At 38.1% G+C, this 26,130-nt stretch overlaps 1 protein-coding gene across 2 annotated transcripts in view; it reads right to left on the bottom strand.

Annotated features, from left to right (window-relative positions):
• The window catches only part of LOC123869708 (sodium- and chloride-dependent GABA transporter 1-like), a 67,080-nt gene extending 49,727 nt beyond the window's left edge, over positions 1-17,353 (bottom strand). Inside the window, exon 1 of one of the 2 annotated variants that reach the window (XM_045912699.1) lies at positions 17,272-17,353. In XM_045912699.1, coding sequence (XP_045768655.1) covers positions 17,272-17,304 — 33 coding nt within the window. In that variant the 5' untranslated portion in view covers positions 17,305-17,353. The remainder of the gene's footprint in view (positions 1-17,271) is intronic. The other variant, XM_045912698.1, reaches the window with a different exon arrangement.
• Between the last annotated feature and the right edge of the window lie 8,777 nt (positions 17,354-26,130).

Raw genomic sequence — 26,130 nt, 5'->3', positions numbered from 1 at the left:
GTAGTGCTTCGCGTGGTACGCAGCAACCTGTCGCGGATACAATGCAGGCAGATGGAGGTGATTTATTCGTCGACGTGCGGACGACGACGCCGCCGCTGGCGGGCGCCGCCTCCGCCGACGCGCCCTCCCCGACGCCGCCGCTGGCGGGGCTCGCCTCCGCCGGCGCGGCCTCGCCGCCGCCGGAGCAAGTGTACGGGCGTGAGCCGCCTGACGTTGAGCAAATGGAACAGTTTGGGCAGGCTCCGCCCGGCGCCGCATTACCATCACAACCGAGTACAGCCGCACCCGTGGTAATGACGAACCAACAACTAGCATTCATCATACAATCTTTACGGGCGCAGCCGCCTACGCAGGGCGCGCTGCCACCGTCAACGACTGTGAGTACAAATTTAGCTAAATGTACGGCGAGATACAATGGAGTCGCCGATGTTCTGGCGTTCATAGACTCTGTACAGATTTATAAGGAGTGTGTTGGCGTTAGCGACGATATTGCCTTAAGAGGCCTGCCAATGCTACTGACGGACTTTGCAGCGACCTGGTGGCAGGGCGTTAAGCATTCAGTTTTGAGTTGGCAGGAAGCAATTAGCTTACTTCGGCAAACGTTTGGGCCACGCCTCCCGCCGCACAGAATTTATCGAGAGATATTCAGCCGGGAGCAGCGTGAGGAACGCACCGATGTCTTTGTGTGTAGAGTCAGAGCCCTTATTGCCCAGTTAGCTCCAAATACTCTACCTGAGAATCCAGTACAGCTCGATATGGTATATGGGCTACTCCATAAGAGAATTCGTGAGAAGATAGTAAGGACGGCTTTCACATCGTTCACTGAGCTGCTGCAACAAGCACGGGTAGTAGAGGAGGTCCTAGAGGAAGGGAGTGCGGTGGCTCCTACTGGGAAAAATACATCTACATGTGCCTACCCGTCACCGTCTGCGGCACAGGCTTCAACCTCTCCACCAGCTTCTGATGTGAAACCAGAAAAAGCCTCACAGAGCAAGCCGAGACCACGGTGCTCTTTTTGTAAGATGTTCGGCCACGTCAAGGAGGACTGCCGCCGAATCAAGAACAAGCTCACTCCAGCTCCAGTCAAGAGTGAACCTGCCGCAGCAGCGTCGGAGCTGCGCCCAGCCATAACATGCTTTGGTTGCGGTGCACCCGGCGTTATACGATCCAATTGCAAGACGTGTAAAGAAAAGAACACTCCACCACCGTCAACGACAGCGTTTCAATCAGTGTCCGTAGGTGAATTCGTGCTTAGCCCGCGTGTGCGTCCAATATTTAACATTGAAGTGTTCGGGGCTATAGGTACGGCACTGCTCGATACCGGTGCAAAGCAATCAGTGGCTAGTGATAGTTTAGCAAAGCATTTAAGGTCAAATGGCCAAGTGTTCAATAGTGTAGAAACTGAATTGCGTTTTGCGGACGGAAGTCAACGAGTCCAGGTTGTAGAGACGGCTTTAGTAAATGTAAAGGTGCAGGAAGTGGAGGTGTCAACCCTTTTTATGGTCTTGCCTGGTGCTATAGACTCCCTATTAGGAATGAATTTTATTAGGGACGCTGGCATGGTACTTGATTTTCAAAAAAATAGGTTTTCGTTACGGTCGACAGAGTTCCATGAACTCATGTATGAAACCACTAACCACGCGGTGGTTAGTGCTGCGGTTACCCTTCGTGAAGGCGAAGGCACTCTCTTATCACCAGCTGATAAAGAGCAATTGAGTAAGCTATTAGAAGAGAATGAAGAAATCTTTGGTGCAGGGGGAGGGCCGACGCCCTTTGCTATGCATAGGATCGATACAGGGAACGCCGCGCCCATTGCAACCCCACCGTATCGGGTTACCCCCGCGAAGAAAGAAATAATAAGAGCGGGAATTGATAAAATGCTAGAACTTGATGTTATCGAGGAAGCTGAGTCCGAGTGGACCTCACCTGTGGTTCTAGTACCCAAGAAAAATGGTGAGACCAGATTTTGCGTAGACTATAGAAAGTTGAACGCCGTAACACGAACGGACAAGTATCCGCTTCCATTAATAGACGATCTACTGGCTTCTGCCAAGAGTAACTGTGTGATGTCCACGATCGACTTGCGATCAGGCTACTGGCAAGTTGAGGTGGCCCCAGAAGATCGACACAAAACGGCCTTCGTTTCCCCGTTTGGGACGTTTCAATTTCGGCGCATGCCCTTTGGCTTGAAGAACTCGCCGTCCACGTTCCAGCGGCTAATGGATCGGTTCCGTGCCGGCCTTAAGGATATTGCCGTGGTAGCTTATTTGGACGATATTTTGGTAATTTCCGAAAACCTACCAGCACACGTGCGCGATTTGCAGCAGGTGTTCGACCGCCTGCGACAATTCCATCTCCGGGCAAACCGTGAAAAATGTGTGTTTGCCAGGGAGAGAGTAACATTTTTAGGGCACGTGGTGACCGTCCGTGGAATAGAGCCAGATCCCGGGAAAATTGAAGCTATTGTGGGTAGACTTCCGCCTACCAATTTAAAGGGATTAAGAAGCTTCCTGCAAACCTGTTGTTGGTTTCGGAAGTTTATTCCCCAATTTTCGGAAGTTGCCCGCGCCTTGACGGATCTCACTAAGAAAGATAGACCCTGGAAATGGGGAGAGGAGGAGACCAAAGCATTCAATGAGCTTAAGAGGCGACTCACGACGAGTCCGATCCTCCAGCAACCAGACTTTGAGCGGGGATTCGTATTGCGCACCGATGCTAGTGATTATGCATTGGGTGCCGTGCTGATGCAAGGCCCAGATCAGAAATCTGAGAAACCCATTGAGTATGCCAGCAGGTTATTGACCTCCGCAGAACGGAACTATTCCACCACGGAGAAAGAGGCGCTGGCGGTGGTATGGGCCTTAGAGAAATTTCGAGGGTACCTCGAGGGCGCCCAGGTCCAGGTGGCATCTGACCACCAGCCTCTGAAGTGGCTCCTTTCTCTGAAAACACCGAGCGGTCGTCTAGCCCGATGGGCCCTTAAGATTCAGGCTTTTAATCTGAATATTGAGTACACTCCGGGGCGGGTCAATGTGGTGGCGGACACCCTTAGCCGTCCCGTCGGTGACTCCTCCCGGAATGACGTGGTAGAAACCACATGCGACATCTGTCCTGTCTCCGTCGATCTACCTCACCGTAGCTCCGAAGAGCTGCGCGCTGCTCAGCTCGGAGATCCTGAAATAGGGAAGATACTTTCAGACTTCGAAGACGGTGAAGCTGCCACTCGTTGGACAGATCGCGGATATTATGTCTCGAATGGAGTTCTATTCCGGTTTGATCCGATTTGCGAATCCGAGGAGCCCCAGTTGGTAGTACCGGAATCCATGCGTGCGGAAATCATGAAGCAGCTCCACGATGCTCCAACTGCGGGTCATTTGGGCCTGGAGCGCACTCTAAAACGGATCAAGGAGAGATTCTATTTCCCAAACATGCGCCAGTACGTGACCACCTATCTAAAGGCTTGTGATTTGTGTCAGAAGTTCAAGCCGACCAACCTCAAACCAGCCGGTCTTCTACAAACCCCTGTCCCAGCCCAAAGGTTTGAAGTCCTCGCTATGGACTTATTTGGCCCACTACCGGAAGGTAGCCAGGGGGAGAAATATATATTCCTTGTAGAAGACACCGCAAGCAGATGGGTGGAATTGATTCCTTTGACTGACGCCACGGCCGAGAGTTGTGCCAGAGCCCTTATTGAGGAAGTGTTCCTACGCTATGGGTTTCCGCGCCGTGTCATCTCGGACAATGGGGTCCAATTCGTTTCAGCGGTGATGCAGAAGGCCCTGCACGTTCTCGGGGTGAACCAGAACTTAACTCCAGTGTACCACCCCGAAGCTAACCCAGCTGAACGGAAAAATCGAGAAATGAAACAGATGCTGGCGATGATGATCGATCCTGAGCATCGCCGTTGGCCGGAAGCATTACCTTCGGTGCGCTTTGCGCTTAATACGGCACCTAACCAGGGCACAGGACACTCCGCCGCGTATTTAACCTTTGCGCGCGAGTTCCGGTCTCCCCTAGATGTAGCCTGCGACCTGAGGGCAGTTGTAGAGCAGGAGAACTATGTACCACAAATCACGCCGTACCTGAGGGACTTCGTAGAGCGCCTACAGGAAGTGAAGTGGCGAGTCGAACGGCAACAAGATCTTCGGAAGGATTCCGCAGATAAAGCCCGCCGTCCAGGGCCAACCTACAAAGAGGGTGACCTCGTGCTGCTGGAAAGTCATCGTGCTAGTCAGGCGGTGAAAGGTTTTACTTCCAAGTTTGCTCCCCGACGGGAGGGCCCGTATCGGGTTAGTAGGGTTATCTCCCCCACCACGTATGAGGTGGTCGATGGTGAGGGCACGCCTAGGGGCAAGTATCATGCCAGCCTCCTGACCCCGTATACAGGAGATTGTGGGGCCATTACTCATGCCCGAAAGAAGGGTAGGCCCCGGAAAACAGCTAGTCCCAAGCCAGCTCCAGAATCTTCTGCTGGCTTGGAGGGAGAGGATATAGTACCCAGGTCGAACCCCGCTTCACGCCCCTGTCGTATGCGGCGAGCGCCGGTTCGTTATGCAGCCCCCTCTTCCCTCACACCCCTCTAGTAGCTAGGCGCTCACCCCTTCAGTCCGTCCTGGTCGCTCGTGCCTGTGCGCAGGACAGCGGAGCCGCGTAAATTGTTCTCGTAGTCAATAATAGGTTGTTTTTTCTATTTAATACAGTGTTTATCCACTTACACGGGTTTCTTTTATTACTTACCCTATAGTGTTTCAATTTTCAAAGTAAGATAACTTTACTAAGTGGGATACCATATTATGAAAGGGCTTCACCTGTTTATTCTAAAACAGATTTTTATTCATTTTTATGCATAATAGTTTTGGATTTATCGTGCAAAATGTCGAAAAAATTACCCGAGTACGGAACCCATGGTGCGCGGGTCTGACTCGCACTTGGTTTTAGTTGATCGATTTGTAACGCGATGGGACCCTTTTGTTTGTTTTTATTTTAATTTTTTATTGCAAATAGAAACACATTTGTGTACAAAGGGGAACTTAATATAGAGGGATTCTCTTCCCTTATTACCCTTAGTTAACGAATTGACTAACATGAAAATAAAATTTGAGTTATACTTCACACATTAATTTAGTATTTCACGAACAGGAAAAACATTGCAAAAAATAATTTTAACTACCAAAATATAAAGCTCGACCGAAAAAAATATATAAAATCATCATGAAATTGATGTAAACGAGAACTCATTACGGATCCCGTTTAATTATTTGGCAGCCATCTTGCAATTAAATCGTCCGTGTAATCCTATGGCGTCGTTTTACATCCAGAGCGTTTTAATAAAATGGGAGCTGAACGAACAAAACAACAGGTAGAACTCAATAAGGTATTAGGCAAAGAGTTTGAAATTACAGTAAAATACGCATTGAGTGGCGCGTAAACAGGGAGGGAATACGCTACCCAATGAGATGATATGAAAATAGAGGAGCAACCCTCTTACGTCACTGCGTCGTTTTCACCAATAGACGTTCGCTGGACATGTTTAACTGCAACCGTACACAACAAAGGTATAGCTCAATAAGGATTAAGCAAAGAGTTAGAAAAAAGGAGTGGGGCATAAATAGTGCGAAATTGTACTATCTAGAGAGATGATTTCAAATAGATAAGCAATTATCACCAAATAGCAAGCTTAGCGAGATTAGCGATAGTCAAATAACAAGCTAGCACAAAACACGATCCACCCGATATCACACTAATATTATAAAGGCAAAAGTTTGTATGTATGTATGTGTGTGTGTGTGTGTGTGTGTGTGTGTTACTCCTTCACGCAAAGACTACTAGACGTATTTGGCTGTTTGGAATGGAGATAGATTATATCCTGGATTAGCACATAGGCTACTTTTTATCCCGGAAAATCAAAGAGTTCCCCCTTCCAAATCCCATGGGATTTCGATAAACCTAAATCCACCGGACAAAGTCGCGGACGTCAGCTAGTAAATTATAAAGCCCATTATGCAAAAATTGCAGCCTCTAGTAATGGCAACTCTCTGGCGCTACCATTTCGTGAATTTCCCAGTCGACGAGAGGATAATCGTTTCTGGGAGAGCCGAGAGAGCTCTCGAAAGTACCGCATTACTGAATATTCAGATTTCAAAGTGGATATTATGAATTGTATCAAGCTACTCAAAGCTACTTACTGACTTACCTATTTGAGCATACTAAACTGCTTTTGAACTTCTTCATCTTAGATTTTTGTATAATCCATACTAATATTATAAATGCGAAATCTGTCTATCTGTCTATTAGCTTTTCACGGCCCATCTGCTTAACCGATTTTGACGAAAGGTACAGTCTGCTTGCGTCCCGTATTCCAATACCGTTTATATTCTGTTCCCAGTTTAGTCACTAAAAAAAACTTCAAGCATAGCGCACTCTATCGACTTACTCGTCTTCTTATTTTATTACGATTTAAAAAAAATGAGTATAATCTTTTCTAAGCAAAATCCGCAATCAAGTTCAAAAACCTATTAAAAGTAGACATACTCCTGAAAAAAATTACATTCGATCCATCCATTCAAACCATATTACCAATCGATTATGTAATCGAAGATTACTTGAATGATAAAAGAGCGTGGATTTGACCTGACAGCTCGCTCCAGGACTGTGCAGGGCTTTTATTTATGGCATAATAATGTACTTATGACAAATGTTTGAAAAGAGCAACCGCCGAGTTTATTGCTGGTTCTTCTCGGTAGGAAAGACATTCCGAACCAGTGCTGCATTTGACGATTCAAAAGTACCTTGTAAAAGTTTATTTGAATAAAAAATATTTTTATGCGTTTCTATGTTATTGCAATGCGATAATCACAAGTTTCATAGTGCACGAGATGTCATCCACAAAAATAGGGTTAGTTGTTCGCTAAAATTCGCCGAGGTTCCGTACCGTAAATTCATTGTAACACAGTTTCCAACGTCTTTCGAAAACGGTCTTTAACGTCCGCCGGGCTTTGTGTAAATAATGTTCTTTGAATTTATCGCCACAATAAACGCTAAGTTAGCTTTTTCTATGAAAATAAGTTTAAATTTACTCGTCAGAATGCACTTTGTTTCCTTGCTGTGGAAATATTATGGATTGCAGATAGTATTAAAATGTCTTAAAGTAGCATAATGTAAGCAATGTAATGCACACAAGAAAGTTTTTAGTACTTAGTTATTTTATCAAAGCATAGGTATGGTTTTATTTTTTGAATAGAATAGATTTTTATTCAACTCATTATTAACATTAATTATTATTATTTATCTTCAACATTGGCGTCTCATTCTTTAAAGTGGTTATTATTGTTTCCTATGCAATTATTATTTAGAAAATACTCGTAGGTATATAAAATGTTAACGTGGTTTACAATTAAATATGTATCATAATAATTATACTACTACTGCCTACCGAAACACAGTTTTCACTTCATCAGGAGGCAAGGCCTCACACTAAAGTTTGTAAACACTATTTTGTTAAGATAATAAAGATTTATTTATTATTATTTATTATTAAATAATTATGAGCAAAATTACAAAACTGACTGAACAGCACTTTGTTGGCTATCAAAACTTGAGATTTTGCATTTAAGTTCTGTCTATAAGTATGTGATTTTTCGAAATTTGATCCGAGCACCGCTAGAGCTGGTTAGTTATTTTACTACTACCAAGGAAACTAATTTAAATATAGTTCAAAGCTATCAAACTAGCAAGTATCAAAAACACGTATCATCAACATTATTTACATGTGAGAGACGCAACTTTTAATTACACCCGCGTTCAAAAACTTCACCCTTTGAGTTGCGATTAAAATCACATGAGGGTGAAATTTATTTGCGCAGATATAGGTACGTAGGTACATGTTCCAGATCAAATTGCGATTCGGAAATCGAAGTTTGTTCGGTTTAATTTCTATAGGATGCTGTACGGATACGTAAGGAAAGTTTAATTGTACGGAAACATCTCATTACCAACTTTAAATTTATGTTTTCAATTAAATGGCTCGTAGCCAGTAGTAAATTTTGTGGTTTCGGCGCAAATTAAAACTTAAAAAAAAACGTTTGCTATTTTTAAGTATTTTAAGTGAGTGTCCACACCTAACGTAATATTATTATCAGTCGCCGATTGTGAGCAGGCTCAATGTGAGCTCCAACACAGTCCACGACAGTTAAAGAACTTGTAACAAAACATCGCGGCTTCGGCGTCACAGGCAGGTAGCCTATGTACTCCATATAATCATTATAACCGTTATACCCATTATAACCATATATACCAGTAAAACCTTTTTTTTTGATTTCACGTCACCTGAGATTTGACATACCTATCGCCGATTCAGGATCAAACCGAGAGTTTCCTCATTCTAGTGTAGACTAGAATTTTTTTACCCCCGACCCAAAAAGAGGGGTGTTATAAGTTTGACGTGTGTATCTGTGTATCTGTCTGTGGTATCGTAGCTCCTAAACTAATGAACCGATTTTTTTTTTTGTTTTTTTTTTTTTTTGTTTGAAAGGTAACTTGATCGAGAGTGTTCTTAGCTATAATCCAAAAAAATCGGTTCAGCCGTTTGAAAGTTATCAGCTCTTTTCTAGTTACTGTAACCTTCACTTGTCGGGGGTGTTATAAATTTTTTATTTACACTTGTTTAAATTCTCGTTTTTATTCTAAAAATTCAATATTCACGCACACTTACGACGAGAGGAAAACCTGAGATACCTAACAGTAGGTTTTCAAAACTTCAGGGTGCCCAACACAAAGTAAAAAGAGTAGGTAACTTTTAACAATAAAATTTCATTTCTATAATGAGTGATATCATTAAAAAGAAATAACGACAAGTGGGCCTTAAAATCGAAACTTACCTAAGGTCTTAATTCCCTTAGTAATTTAATTAAACATCTTTACAAATCAATTGCGCAACGTTTCTCCAGTTCACTCACAAAATAGAAGGACTTAATAATTGGGGCGGGGACGAATTCCTATAATTTTCTCTTTACTGTTTGTTAGAAAGCTTGTTAAGAGAACGAGGGACCGGTTAGCGGTGTAAATTTTGCCAACAGCCCCCTGATTTTAGGGCACGAAAACAGCGGAGGTTTTTTTATGTAGAAAAATATTTCTTATAGTTTTAACTTGAGCAAGACCTAACGTTTGTGTAACCTTTTAAGTTTGTGTGTATGTTTGTTACTCTTTCACGCAAAGACTTCTACACGGATTTAGCTGAAATTTAGAATAAAGATAGATTATACCCTGGATTAACATATAGACTACTCTTCATCCCGCAAACCGGAAAATCAAAAAATTCCTTCGAGATTTTGAAAAACCTAAATCCGCGCGGACGAAGTTACGGGTATTAGCTAGTCTTCAACAAATCTGCTTTAAATCTTATAATGTAAAAAAATAAAGGATAACCCATGCGCAGAGAGTTTGAATTTTTTTCCAGCATTTTCGTTAACTCGGAGATTAACCCCCATGAATTTATCTCCGAGTCAGTTAATTTTAGTGATTGAAAAGAGTCGATTGTACCCAGTGCAGTGGCTCTCATTATCTGCTAACAACTAAGCAGAAGTTTTGAATGCCATGTTTTCCTGGGGTCACCATTTTAACACCTAGGTACCATTCATAGCCCATCGTCTCCGAGCGATGACGTATCACATCCGCTGGTGTTCAACGATTCCCTTTATTTTGAAGGAACCACATTTTCAGCTTTATAGCATCATCACATCCCAATATATTCAGTTCGTACCTTCTCGTAGATGTTAATAAATATATAGATAGCTATAATTATTATTAAACAGTATAAAAACACACCCGCTTCTTTCCTGGCCGCAAAAACCTAAGCATAGTCTAATAAATTAGCCCACTGCTATTGTGTGGGCTCTCTCGTGGCAGACTTATTTACCTGCGTTGATACCTGGCCAGAATTCTGAGCATCTAATATTCCCTCTCTATGCCATACCTTCTGGTTCATTTGGCGTTCTTATCATATCTGTCTAGACCAGTTTTTGTAACATGAATTTATCTGGAATCGGCTTTAAGAGAAAATTTGGTATCACGCGATTTTCTTGGATTTACCCTACGTAATCGAAATACTCTTTTATCCATACTTAATATTATAAATGCGAAAGTGTGTCTGTCTGTCTGCTACGTTTTCAGGGCCCAACCGCTAAACCGATTTTAATGTTTGGTACAAACTTCGGATACATCCCGGGGAAGGACATAATCCGAAAATCAAAGAGTTCAGCTACAGGATTTAAAAAAATTGAAATCCACGCGGGCGAAGCCGCGGGATTCCCCTAATCACACTAATATTATAAAGGCGAAAGTTTGTATGTGTGTGTGTGTGTGTGTGTGTGTGTGTGTGTGTGTGTGTATGTTTGTTACTCCTTCACGCTAAAACTACTGGACGGATTGGGCTGAAATTTAGAATGGAGATAGATTATACTCTGGATTAGCACATAGGCTACTTTTTATCCCGGAAAATCAAAGAGTTCCCACGGGATTTTTAAAAAACTACATCCACGCGAACGAAGTCGCGGGCATCAGCTAGTATTTAATAAAACCTTTAATAAGTTTTAATACATCGAAAAAAGTAGAATTAGGGAATTTATTTCCTTGTATTATAGAATGTGTTATTGTATCATCGACTTGGTTGCTAAGGGCTAAGAATGCTACGATAAGAAGAATACTTCTGTTAAGAGTGTATTTATTATTACAGAAATAGATGTTATTTTCTATTTATCTTTGAAATCCTTTCATCATCAAAGGTTATTTCATTATTGGGTACTTATTTGCAATTCCATTTTGTTTGTGTGGATTTGTTTTGTTAGGTTACATTTTTATAGAAATAGAAATTAAAAAAATGCTTTACTCGCTACACCTCTAAATTTTCTGATAGCCTATCAACATTTGTTAAAATATGAAGGTGGCAGTAGGTCGGTATAATAAATCCCATAAAAAACCAGCCGGGCGATTCATTAATTCGGTTTCGATATTCGGTAAATTATCGTTCGATTATCAAACGATAACTTACCGAATCGAGTGTTCTGAATCGCCCAGCAGGAATTGAACATTGTACTACTACTTCCAAAACAGATCTTTGCAAATGTTCTAAAAGAACTTCGATTAAAAACATAATCCATTGTAAACTCGCATTTATCCCAGATATGGGGAGTGGGGACATCTAGACGTCGCAAAGTCCTCTGCAAAATTTAATCCCGGATAAAGAGTATCGTCCCCCGGTATCTCGGCTGTGTCCCGATTATGTACCCGGGATAAAATAGACGGAGTAGCCACATGGGGATTAAGTCTCGGATAAGTTATAAAACCTCGTTTATAACAGCCATTTAAGTTTGATGATAATCTCTCAAAATTGTTCTTAAATATTTTATCGTAAACTATAGGTAACGAATTACTTTTTCACTAAATGTTCCCCATTTTTCAAGAAGCGGTAATAGATAAGCGGGATTTTATACAAGTTAATTAAACTTTGAATTGAGACTTTTTATGTTATAGGTTAGTGCTTGACTGCAATCAGACCGGCATGCAAGTGATGATTCAGCCTAAGATGGAACTCGCTTGCCTAGAAAATACTTATTCACTCTTGACTTGAAGGTACCCATATCAAAATCGGGAGAAAACTGCAAACTGGAAAGAGCATTCCAAATACTTTTTTAGGGTTCCGTACCTCGGAAAAACGGAACCCTTATAGGATCACTTTATTGTCTGCTGTCTGTCTGTCTGTCCGTCCGTCGTATCTGTCAAGAACACCTATAGGGTACTTCCCGTTGACCTAGAATCATGAAATTTGGCAGGTAGGTAGGTCTTGCGGTACGATAGTAGAACGATGAAAGAGGAACCAGGTCAAAAAGTTCCTGGATCACTCTCCGAAAGATATCCTGTTGAATACCTATCTTTTTATTACCAACCTAGTATCTAGAGTGGCTGCAAAAGTGAAACTCTTAAGACGACAAGCAAGAAACTTTAACTGCGACAAATTACAAAGGCCAATGCTAATATTTATCTTGAATGAAATTCGAGGGTCGTAACTAAATAAACTTTTTTCTTTTTTCTTACTTCTTTCCTTTCTTACTTTATAACTTTTTAATCTCTGCTAAGGCTAACCATTCTTTATTACTTTTGCTATCTTTCTTTTTATTTGATCCTGTCCTGACTTTTAAAATCTTCATCAAGTCTTTGGTTCTTTTGTGTCTGTATGGGCCATGCAGAGCAAACACATATAGCCCTTCAAAAAATCATAAACGACTTTAAAAATCAGGTAAGTATTATTAAGAGAAGTTTATCCGTGGGGCAATCCCCAGAAACGTAGTTTGGCTCTCATTTAAGTACTTCTAAAAGTTCCATTGAATAAAATATATTTTGATTTGATTTGATTTGAATAGTTACAAATTAAATGAAAAAATTTGTAAACACATTCCAGAAATTAATATCGGTGCATATGGTTTTCCAGATTTGTGGAAAAAATAGTCTTAAAGTTACATTAATATACAAATATTTAAATCCGCGAATCTTTAAAACTAGATGTTTTTACGAAAATCTACAAAGTTTACTTCGCCAAAGACGCGTTATTTGGAGAAAACACAAAGGAGGCTGAACAGTTTTTATTGAGTGTGATTTGTTATTATTCAATTGAGAACGAAATTAAAGTTATAATTAGGTATATATGGAAAGCGCTGACTAGCACGCTAAGGAAACTTCTCTTTTAAATAAAAAATCACCATTCTGATAGTAGATCAACTAATAATAAACATCTTGCTAGCTTAAAGGAAATGTAGCAAAAGAAAAATATGACCGCAAAATATGATAATTTTTGCATTTTACATAATAAAAATCACGGAATTGTCTTCGGTCCTGCAGCATCCGTCGGATCTGGCGTGCATCCAAAATGATCTCCTGAATGAGTCAAAGGTGCAATGCCCATTATAGTGCCCTAAATATCCAATTGCTATTAATAATAATAATTTGTATTAATTGCTATTAATAATAGTAATTAACCGATTAAAATTGACCGATTGTTTTAAATAAAAGAGATTAAAATAAATTTTAAACGGTTAATAATAATAGTTTGTTATTATTAACCGATTAAAATTTATATTAATCTCTTTTAGTTTAGTTTCACATAATAAATTGAAGTTTCAAGGCTAGGGCGAATAGGCATTGTAGAGGCATGCAGCCACTTTTAAGACCGGCAGCTGCGAAGAAAGCAACACACTTTGCAGCTGTCACTTAGAGAACACAATTTGAATTCGGAACGATTCAAAATATCTTGCTGGCCTGGACGAACCCCGGGCGGCGGATTCAACGAATTCACTTCAGATCATCAAGACCGCAACACCTCGGTCTAGCATCAAGCTCCGGCCCTCGTTTTCCTACCACAGTTTTAATTATAACCAAGGCATATATTGTTAATAATAATTGTTCATGTAATACAACGTAATAATTGTAGCGGCATTTCATTTATCGGTTATCATACGCTGCATGGCTGCTACAGCATCTTCTAGGCAAGCGCGCTCCAATCATCATGATTGCTTTCTTTAACATGGCAGTCGTCATGATTAAGCCATAATCCATCACGCTGTTCAAAATATGATTAAAACGCGCATAGCTCCGAAAAGTTAGAAATGCGCTCCCGAGATTGAATACTGGACGCCCAGAATAGAAGACCGAAGTTTTAGGACTAAGCTATCACCTATCGCTTGGCCTTATAACAAGTGTAAATTAAAAATTTATAACACCCCCGACAAGTGAAGGTTACAGTGACGAGAAAAGAGCTGATAACTTTCAAACGGCTGAACCGATTTTCTTGGATTAATAGCTAAGAACACTCTCGACCATGCCACCTTTCAAACAAAAAAAAAACTAAATTAAAATCGGTTCATTAGTTTAGTAGCAACGATGCCACAGACAGATACACAAATACACACGTCAAACTTATAACACCCCTCTTTTTGGGTCGGGGGATAACAAAAGAGAGAAAATAATGTAATTAGATTTATTTTTATATCAGTCTATATTAATATTAGCATCAAAAGAAATACTTAACGCAAAATTTTCTGGCACTCCTCCCATAACCATAAGTATCTGGTATGTGGCACAGAGCTACAATAACATTCGTTGCATTATCTTATGTTGCATTGATAAGAATTTCTTCTCTTTCTTCTTTCTAGGAAATCAAATTATAGAGTCTGGCTTTCTTTAAAAACTCTTCACTAACTAAGACAAAATATACTTATTATCACTAGTAATCTAATCAACCGCAAGGATTTAGATTTTTTTATCCCGTGGAAACTCTTTTATTTTCGGGGATAAAAAGTAGCCTATTACGTCTTCGTTAAACGGATAGGCCGCGACAAAGTAAACGTGACAGACGCATACAATATCGCATTTATCATAATGAGCAAAAGTTACAAAAATGAGGTGATTCTATTGGAGACTTTTACATAAATTTCTACGCAACGCATTTCCTTAATAGAAAAACAGTAAAATACAAGCTGTAAAGGAATATGGACAAACTTTTTTGTGCATTCATGCGACGACAATATACTTCACACACCAATTGAAAAGGAAACAAAGGAGAAGAAATAACCAAAATATCCCAAAGGGAGACCATGCTTCTTTAAGATAATAAATTTTCTTCGAGGCGTTTACATACATTACAGATAGGAAACATTCTTTACACTCCATAAGATGACAATGATCTTTCCGACAAACACCATAAAGTGGCTCGTAGACGGGCGATCAAAATTGCTGAGAAATACAACCGAGCAATGCAATGTGTGGATGACCTTAAGAGCAGTTACTATAGCGCACTCCCCAGGGCAGAACTTAGAGGGTGCTTCTCATAATATGTTGTGATAGTATTACACCCATAGCTGTGATTAGAACTAGTCTAGTGGTTGGAACGTCCGCCTCCTAATCGGAGGTCGGGGGTTCGGGTCGGCACGTATGGCGTACCACTAACTTTTCAGTTATGTGCGTTTAAAGCAATTAAATATCACTTGCTTTAACGGTGAACGGCTAGGTAGGGCGCGAGTGGCAGGAGGATGGCAGTTGACGTAAAAATCAAGGAATTCAACGTTGCTATCACGCTCCGCAATAGGTACGTTCTCCACCCCAGGAGCTCTCAGCCAACACATGTTTAATAATGATCTATGTAGAGCCGTTCTCAGTAGTGAGCCGGTGATGGGTTAATGATTATAATGATGAGAGCACCAAGCGAACCAATTCATTGTTTATATTGGAATAAAATTTCCTAATATTTTATAGTTGAAAAAAAAAAAACTGTTTTCATGTTTTTCTACATAGTTTAAATCGGTATCTATTGGACACACAATGTATCTATAAAATTTAAACGAATTTGCATGAAAATAAAAATCTCTCGACTGTAATTTCTGATACGAAATTAATTCTTCATTTACAAAGTTGCAGAATTTAAAGACGGCTACATAATTGAATATTATAGGAATTGCCGTAAATCTAGCTAGTTTATGAGCACTGTAAGAATAATGTCCTCAATATAGTTGTCCGTGCTGTAATCTGGAGCCGTGCCAAGGTACATTCAACTTTCAGGAGAAATTTCCTTTAGACAGTTTTATATTCATTCCTACAAAATAACAGTTGCGGTAGGTAAGAGATTTTGAATATTAATATTCTCTTTAAAAGGCAAAACAATTTTTCTGTCATTTTAAGATTGTATAGTACAAGTGTAAATTAAAAATTTATAACACCCCCGACAAGTGAAGGTTACAGTAACTAGAAAAGACCGAAAAGACCTGATAACTTTTAAATGGCTGAACAGATTTTCTTGGACTATTCCGCGCCAACGATTAAAGTATCTGAGTTTTCCAAAACATCATTTTCAAATATATAATTATGTATTTAGGCAACGTCCAACTTGACAGCTTGACATTTGTCAATTGATATAATATTATGAACCTAACGGTTATCTAACCTTCTTTTCTACAAGAAAACTAGAAAAGAGCTGATAACTCTTAAACGGCTGAACCAATTTTTTTGGATTATAGCTAAGAACACTCTCGATCAAGCCACCTTTCAAAAAAAAAAAGTAAATTAAAATCGGTTCATTCGTTTAGGCGCTACGATGCCACAGACAGATACACAGATACACAGATACACACGTCAAACTTATAACACCTCTCTTTTTGGGTCGGGGGTTAAAAATAAAGAATCCGTGTAATTTCATTCAGGTCATCTACCTGTCAGATATTTTGTAAAATTAAAAATAAACTGAGTTGTAAAGTTGATTATGTAGCACAGATATAGAAACCTGTTACTGCTACGCTGAAGGCCAAACAAAAAATTAGTTTACTCCTCCAAGTGATACCTCGCTGAATAGATATTTTAAGCCCTCTTCCATCCTAGACTCCATAATTTCTTGACAGCAGATGAACTTGTCATCAAATAAAATAAATTGAGATAAAACAATTACCTACTTTAAAACGTGTTAGCTGCGATAAACTCCTAAGCCTCGCATTGTTTCTGTCAGTCATAGACAAATGGTAGGATAGAGTAAAGTGCGGCTTAGCACAGGGATTAATGTCACTCATCTTAATCTACTTACTCTATTATACCGTCTTATTAGTACCTACTTCAATATAAATACACGTTACACTTAGCTTATTAAGAGACTTGCGTAAAGTGTATTGCATCTCGATTGACCTAGTTATAAAAAGTTTCCATTCAAATAGCTTCAAGTAGGTACTCTTGTTTATTATAACTTCCATCATAAAGTTTCATTATTGTCGTCACATTCGCCTAAATGTTTCATATTTTGCGCAAAGGATCAGCCTGGCCGTCCAGCCATTCTTGGCACCATTCCACGCGGGCATGATTTGTACAGTAATTAGATAGTGACATTTTCAATTCAAAAAATTCACTAATAAAAAGGTAACAAAATAACGAGGATGACTGAAGTAGATTTCGATTAGTGGCACCTGACTTTATTTGTGCAATCAAGCTCTAAGACTAAATAACAACAATTCTTTTGTGACGTCATAAATTAAAAATTACAATTAATACAATTTATAACCGTCTACTTTCATGTAACATATAACATAAACATAAAATTCTTTAGAAATTCGACAGCTCATCATTGTACTATTATCGTAATAAGTCCTAGTACAATTACTCTGTAACTACAGGGAATTAAAGTTCACGCCTACAATTTTAATTCAGAATATCTCTCTAGTTGTAGATTTGAAGAATGATAATTAAACTTACCTCTTTCCTCACATATTCTACACAAAGATCCATGTATTACTGGCACTGGTAACACCATAGCGTATCTACGGCTAGGTATATACTTACTGAGGACTGCACTGTTCTACTTATTCATTGTTAGAACTTAGAAGCCTATAGACTGCATCGGTTTCTAGAAATAGAACTATCGATCTTACAACTTCAATGCAGTGTATTTGATATCGTGGTACGATCAAACGCTGTAATTCCGGTAGCAACATTGATTTGAGAAATTGCTTTCATCTACTCATGTATAAAATAACTACCTGATACCCGCGACTTCGTTCGCGTGGATGTAGGTTTTTTAAAAGTCCCGTGAGAACTCTTTGATTTTCCGGGATAAAAAGTAGCCTATGTGCTAATCCAGGGTATAATCTATCTCCATTATAAATTTTAGCCCAATTCGTTCAGTAGTTTTTGCGTGAAGGAGTACCAAACATACATACACACACACACACACACAAACTTTCTCCTTTATAATATTAGTGTGATGAAGGTCTCGTGACCTAGATATGATAGCGCATATCATTAGCGCTTAAGTAAGTACCTAGTATTTCTACGGTGATAGCCTACTGGATGCCTACTGGTTAACAGGGCTCTCTCCGTCACTCGTTTCCACTCGTTTCATACAATCGTAGTTCCGATTTCATTTGAATATTAAGCAACCAAAGTCCATGAAATTTTGCAGACATATTTTAGAAACTAATATCTGTGTCTGTGGTGTTTTAGATTTTTCTAAAAATATATAGTTTTAAAATTACAGGGGCTCAAAGATTTGTATGTAAATTTTTAAGACCGCGTAACTTTGAAACCGAATATTGTAACAGAAATCTGGAAAACCACAGACATAGATATTAGTTTCTAGAATATGTCTGCTAAATTTCATGGACTTTGGTTGCTTAATATTCAAATGAAATGGGAACTACGATTGTATGAAACGAGTGACGGAGAGAGCCCTCTTAAGATGTCTTTTGTAAAAAAGAAAAAGAGGTGGAGGGTGACAGATTGCTCGCAAACAAGATAATTTGAGCAGATGAGAGAGTCAATAGCAATTTGTACAAGTTAACAAAAAACCGGCCAAGTGCGAGTTGGATTCGTACATGAAGGTGTTCGTACCATTGTACAACATTTTGTACTTTTTTAATTTACATGGCGGTCATTTTGAATTTTTTAGTTTGATTTTATAGCGGTAACTGAAAGACACATTCCGTGGAAATTTCAACTCTACCTATTACGGTTTATGAGATATAACCCAGAGAGACAGACGGACGGACAGACGGATGAACGGACGGATGGACAGCGAAGGTTCAGTGAAGTGACGGTGACAAGGAAACATCGGCTGATTCATTCAACGCTGCGATCTGTCACGATCAAGTTCTTCAGTAATGAATGCAGAGTGACGGAGAGAAATATATAGTAACATATTTTTAACCCCCGACTCAAAAAGAGGGGTGTTATAAGTTTGACGTGTATCTGTGTATCTGTCTGTGGCATCGTAGCTCCTAGGGTACCTCCAACGGTACGGTAGCTCCTGAACGCTACGGGGCCCGTGTTCTGTAGGCAAACGATCGATGCAACTTTATAAAGCACATACAAATGTTTACTACGGATTGGACTCCGTACGGCGTCGGACATCGACGGTTGAATCAATTATTAAAACCCTTGTATCGATTTGTTCATTTACTTCCAGCTGTCCTTTACCCTTGGTAAGGCTGAGGACATACCAACTTATTGTGTCCACGAACATGCCTGAGAATTTTTCATAATGTTCTCAAGGGTGTGTGAAGTCTGCCAGTTCACACCTGGCCAGTAGCATGACCAGAGCCAGACACTCTTAAACTTTTTTTGATGGCGTCTGGCAGGGGGTTGCTACGACTCAATGTCTGGCAATGCATTACGTGATTTCTAATACTATTACGAAGAAAATATAAAAAAAATTAGACTTTATACTTTGACGTAAGATTTTTCACACCTTTATTACCTGTTATCTTCTAAAGCCACCATGATCCAAACTTCATAGTCGCCGATCGGGCCTCTATGTGTTGGAGACAATACGAAGCAAAATTTTCAGCTTTTATAAAATAACGAAGGTCTAGCACGCGCGGGCTCTCTCTCTCTCTCTCTCTCTCTCTTTCTATAATTCTTGTGAGTTTTCAAAAAATTGTAAGTAGTTCTAAAAATAACAAGTGTAAATTAAAAATTTAGAACACACCCGACAAGTGAAGGTTACAGTAACTAGAAAAGAGCTGATAACTCTTAAACGGCTGAACCGATTTTATTGGATTATAGCTAAAAACACTCTCGATCAAGCCACCTTTCAAACAAAAAAAACTAAATTAAAATCGGTTCAATAGTCTACGATGCCACAGACAGATACACAGATACACACGTCAAACTTATAACACCCCTCTTTTTGGGTCGGGGGTTAAAAACTGATTTTAAAAGATAGCGTCTAAAATATCGTAATTAAAATACTTGTGCAAGTTATATATTTCGTTGGTTAATCGTATTTATATTTTTTTCTACAGATTATTAAATTATGCCGCCTATTCACTATTCAATAATCGCAGTCAAGGAATACCGATTGCGACCTACAATTTTGCAATATTTAGAACGGATATTTGATTCTATCGGAACTAGATGGAATAGGAAATAAAATGCAAATCCACTTTTTTATTTGAAAATATTAAAAATTTTCCTCATTCATAATTTTCAAAGGTTTAGTGTCTGCCTTGCAATATATTAACATTAATATTACTTTACTGGACTCGAATTTTTTTTCACCTAACAAACGTGAACATATACTTGGAAATATTATATTATTGTAAGCAAAATTTCGCTTTACAAAACTTTTAGCCCAAAGTGAAATAGTAAAGAAAAATTTTCTACTTCTTGAATAAGTCAAAACTTGTTAAATACATCCTTTAGTTAACTTTTTTGAAAGATTCCCTGCTCCAGTGGTAAGCACTTGGCTGGGAAAATTTGGAAATTTATTATTTTCATCTCTGGTTTTGTCTATACCGAGGCTTCGGTCGTGGCTGGTCAACGATTTACCGGCAAAGGAGGCACCAGTAGAAACCAATTAGGGTTTTATAAAACTAACATACTGCTATTTTTGGTTAGCTCGCTTCTATCTTAGACTGCATTATCAATTAACTACTAGATATGAGATTGCAGTCAAAGGCAATCTAAATATGTAATATAACAATATGTACCTAGTATTTTCTGCTTCCCTCACTCCTTCTCATTCTGAGATGAGATCTTTGCCCAGTAATGGCCCCCAATGGGTTGATATGATGATGATCTTCTACAAAATCATTTTTTTTAAGTAGAAACATTGTGAAGTTTTTAATTTCTCCACAACACGAGTATTTGCCTAAATTATTGTTAAGAAGTCTGTGTTTACCTAGATCAGTTTCTGTCATAAAAACAACTACTTAAAATGTCGAGAATTCCTCCAGAAATGTATAGCGGGAATCCTAATCGCACCTCATTAAAACGTCATTTTATAACCTGGAGTCATCCAATCGGAGCGGGTGCCCCATCAGATTCAAAAATAGTCGCGCGAGGACAGGGGAAAAGTGGTCAGGTATTGAATACGTTTTGGACGTTTTAGAAGTTTTACACATTCCGTGTTCATTGTATAAAAGCTATCGATCAGTTTGATGCGTTGTGTATGAAAATAAATAGTTTAGGTCTACGGCAATGTGTGTCTAACGAGCGGGCAGTTGTCATTTACTTGTGGCGTTGAGTGGTGCCCGGTGCAGTATTGTTTTCACCTGACATTTCCCGATTTCCTTGACCGACACATGTTGGTCAGATTTCGGTGGATTTCGGGCCGCGTTCGTTTTGATTACGGTTGTGTTTGTGCTGTGTTTTGTGGGATTTATGTGTGGTTAAGGATTGTTTTGTGTCTATAAAAGTGAGTTAAACTAACTTTTTTTTAATTATACTTACTTTGTTAGTTTTTATTTGTCATAAGTATATTTTTCCCCGATAACAATGTTCTTTTATATAAAATGGGTATGCTAAATATAGACTTCTTCGTTTCTTTTTTACGGTGCATTGGAGTTTGTTTTCAAGACGCTGAATGTCCGTCGAAGCAAATCAAAACTAGCTTATAAAAGTCTATTTCAATAAAATGCTTTATTTTAAAAGTTGGATAGGTATCGAGATATTTTTAAAGGTCTAAATAAGTCAAATTCGATAGTAATTTATTGATTTACATTTTCTTGCTAGATGCTTCGTTAATGAAGAAAAGTGCAAATGCAAGGGCTTTCTAATAAAACAACACAATTTAATTTAAAATAATTTTATTTGATACGAAATTTCTGTTAGAGCCTCTACATTGGTGTTTTGAATAAACTTTTTTTAAAGTTTAGTTTTTGAAATTAGAGCTTTAGACGGAAAAACGCAGCTGACTTTATACTAAGTACAAATTTTATTTACTCTGAATCTTCAATATTATAAATCAGCACTATTCGTACTATATAATATAAAATACTATAAAAGTTAGTATACATGTTACTTGTGCTGTAGAGTATTGACCACAATATTGTTCTGGCGCGTTTTGTAATCAACACGTGGTAAAAGTTTGGGGGATTTCGGCTTGGTTGTAGTTTTGTGTGAGTAGTTAACACTTTGTTTCTATCTATTGTCTTGTATTTTCGCACGACTGTACGCGCTTGGATTTTAATTTTTGAAAACCCAGTAGTTTCAGCTGTACGTTGATTTGTCAGTCAATCAATTCCTCCTTTTATATACAGTTTAGTACCTGTAGATGATTTTCTCAGATGGTCTTAGATGGTCAGGACTTAGGACACACCTTTAAAAACATTATAGAGAACTTTCAGACATTTTCCTCACGATATTTTTAAAGGAAGTACCTATTTATGTAAAGCAAGCGATTGCAAAAAACGCAAAAAAAAAACTTCGAAAAGTTAGAAGTGTGTCTAGACGGGATCGGACTAGGCCAACCACTAGGCTATCACCACTTTCAAAGGTCATATTATGTATACAAAATATAAAAGCATATAGATACCTTCTATTATCTACTAAGGTCATATACTTAATTTCTACTTGGGATGATACAAGACGAAAGACGATTGTTAAAATTTATTTTATTTTATTTTAAGTAGGTATACTTTTTTTTGAAAAATTATTGTAGCGTGATCTATGAAAAAAATAATTTGATTTCTAAGTGTATTTTAATGTATATTATGAATAATAATTAATAACTATGACTATAATATAAGAACATAGCTAGAGTAATAAAAATAATAGAATAACATAGACATTAATATATAAAATTTTAAGTGTTAATGCATGCGTCTGTGTAAGTACTGAAATGTATATAGTAATCTTAATGTAAGTGAACAGTATGTTCTTTTTGAGACTAAATTCTTTAACCCGATATTATATGAAGTTTAATAAAGCAATTTATTAATAAATAGGAACCTACAGTATCCCTACGTAATTATTTGACCCGTAAGTTATCAGCAACCGATGCGACCGCTACGTCCCGGTCAACGCATAATATACTATCTCTAACATAATATCTCTCCTTGATCGTACGCCGTGCGATACATTATTGATTATTGTCTTATGTAATACATAATGCAATTATATTTTTCCATTCAGTAGGTACATGCAGCTACATAGCTTACAATAATGATCGCTCTTTTACATTAGATAGGATATTCATTTGGAAAAACACTTTAAAGTATTAGGTACAGTATGTCATCAAAGCACTATATTTCTTGTAGTGTAAAAGAGTATAATCACACTAATATTATAAAGGCGAAAGTTTGTATGTGTGTGTGTGTGTGTGTGTATGTTTGTTACTCCTTCACGCAAAAACTACTGAACGGATTTGGCTGAAATTTAGAATGGAGATAGATTCTGGATTAGCACATAGGCTACTTTTTATCCCGGAAAATCAAAGATTTCCCACGGGATTTCGAAAAACCTAAATCCACGCGGACCAAGTCGCGGGCACCGGCTAGTATTTTATAACAAAACTCCGCAGTCAATTTTGGACTTGCCTGTACACAAGTTTAAAAATAATGTTTGCTCCTGAAAAAAGCATATTACACAATCAAAGATTATGTAAATGATAAAAGAGCGTGGATTTGACCTGCAGCTCGCTTCAGCAATACGCGAGATTACGCAATTATTTTTATACATGTCATATTTATTATATTATATCAAAATATCGTACATATCAAATCTTTAAAAAGGGCAACCGCCAAGTTTCTAACCGATCTTGGTAGGAAATGCATTCCGAACCAGTGGTGCATTTGACGATTCAAAAGTATGTACTTGTAAAAGTTTATTTAAAAAAAATCTATTCTATTCTTATCTAAAGTAGGATTTAGACCTTTTTTGCGTTGACTGGGAGAATATCCTCTTCAGATATTCGATATCTTTGGGGAGAGATCGAATATTGTGAATTATAAACATTATGCTATTTAAAGTCTTAAAACATGAAAAAATGCATTGCAATCCGGCCAAATAGCTCAACAATAACGTTTAAACAAGTGTAAATTAAAAATTTATAACACCCCCGACGATCCAAAGTATTTGAGTTTTCCAAAACATCATTTTCAAATAAATAATTATGTATTTAGGCAACGTCCATCTTGACAGCTTGACATTTGTCTATTGACATAATATTATGAACCTAACGGTTATCTAACCTTCTTTTCTACAAGAAAACTAGAAAAGAGCTGATAACTCTTAAACGGCTGAACCAATTTTTTTAGATTATAGCTAAGAACACTCTCGATCAAGCCACCCTTCAAACAAAAAAAACTAAATTAAAATCGGTTCATTCGTTTAGGCGCTACGATGCCACAGACAGATACACAGATACACAGATACACAGACACACAGATACACAGATACACACGTCAAACTTATAACACCCCTCTTTTTGGGTCGGGGGTTAAAAATACGAGATTAAACGTTCTGTGGATACCTATGTAAAAGTCATTTGTATCTTTCAACAAAGACAAATTTATTATGCAACTAACATTTGGGTTACGAGATATTTCACCGAGCGTAAATGACCTTCTGAAAAAATCTCATGAGTGAATTCAGCCCTGGTAAAAAAGGATCGGCTCGTTTTATGTGCAAAGAATCAGCCAGGCTGTTCAGTGCATTAACGCAACTATAATATTTAATGTAGGCATGACTTGTACTATAATTAGGTTAGGCTAAGTTATAGTTGAATGTAGCATTGACAATTAAAAACTGGTCCAGTGAATGTCAAAAGTCAGAGCATGCATAAGGTCATTAATTTATTAAACAATTTTTTTTTTCTAATAACATTCCTCAATATGAAACCTCATATTACTTTAAAATATTTATTTCACAAGGTATCACTCAAAATTATCGTGAAAATTATTTTTTTTCAAAATTTTAATAGGCATGCTTTTGTGTAGCGGTAATAAAGACATATTTTCATCATATTACTAGGTGATCTGAAAATTTATTTTTGTCAAAATTTAAATATATTCTTATGTATTTTATTTGTCTATAATAATCTATCAAATTTCAACTTACAGCTCCTAAAGTTTATTTTTAAACACAGACAAACGGACAGACGGACATAACTTGGACTAGATGAAACTATAAGAGTTCTATTTTTTTGGAAGTCTAAGAACTTTAGGTAGGTAGGTACGTAAACAAAGTCATTTCATTTAAATTATAGTGCATTGCACAAGAGAAAATAAAATGCGCATATTACGTAGGGGTGACCTCCAAATTGAAATTATTTTAGTCATCTTGCAGCGTAGGTAATGCGGTGCGATGCAAGAATTCGAACTCTGTCACTAATAAAATGAAATTAAAATAAAAACACGGCTGTGCTAATTCGATCGTAAGGTATTTTGTCGTTTCAACTGATAGAAATAGATGTTTTTCATGGATTTTCCACAGAACACGTCCATGTGCTGCTTGTATCAAGGAACTCCCTGGAGCAACTCACTACACACAACACATAGTTAGCACTATCAGTACTATCACCTTAGGATTTAGTGCATCAAAAGATTTACAAAAACTGGCAAAACGTCGGATCAATAAAACATCTCAAGCCAATTGAAATATCAGCCCAACTGTGATGTCAATCATTAACTTATGTATGATAAAATTCATATTTCATACTTCCATACTTCCATATTCTGATTTTGATGAAATTTGGTACATATTTTTCCCGGAAAATCAAAAAGTTCCCACGAGATTTAAAAAAATCTAAATCCACGCAGACGAAGTCGCGAGCATCATGTACTTGTTCATATGAATAAGCTACATACGTTCATATTACAAAGCGTTTAAATTTTGTGCTCGGGGATGATTAAGACAGAACATACAAAACGCACGAGGGCAGAAGAGACAGCGCTCTACAAATGTGACCCCAAGTATCATAGTTTTAAGTATTGACATTAGCCCACTTATATGTATAAGTAACTCGACTCCCTCAAATAAATAAGAAAATATAACTAGTAGAAATAAAATAAATTTTCCAAAATTTAATTTAAAAAAATGCGGCCAATTGCGAACCTCCTCATGTTGGGGTAAAGATTGACTATTACATTTTTTTTTTACTAAATAGGCGTGCGATTGACTGCAATCAAACTAAAATAGTAAATGATGGCGCAGCCTAAGGAAGGTGGCTATTAACTCTTCTTTTGAAGGTCCCAATATTAAAATTGGCGGTGAAAACGGAAGCCAAAAGGGCATAAAACTAAAATAAGAACTTACGAAAACTACAATAAGAAACTTTGTTTATTTAACCGTTTAACGTTTCATATTCAACGGAACAAACATATCTAATATCAT

This window comes from Maniola jurtina, chromosome 11 (assembly GCF_905333055.1).
Source record: "Maniola jurtina chromosome 11, ilManJurt1.1, whole genome shotgun sequence".
In the NCBI taxonomy this organism is placed as follows: domain Eukaryota; kingdom Metazoa; phylum Arthropoda; class Insecta; order Lepidoptera; family Nymphalidae; genus Maniola; species Maniola jurtina.
This window is presented reverse-complemented; position numbering and strand designations above follow the sequence as displayed.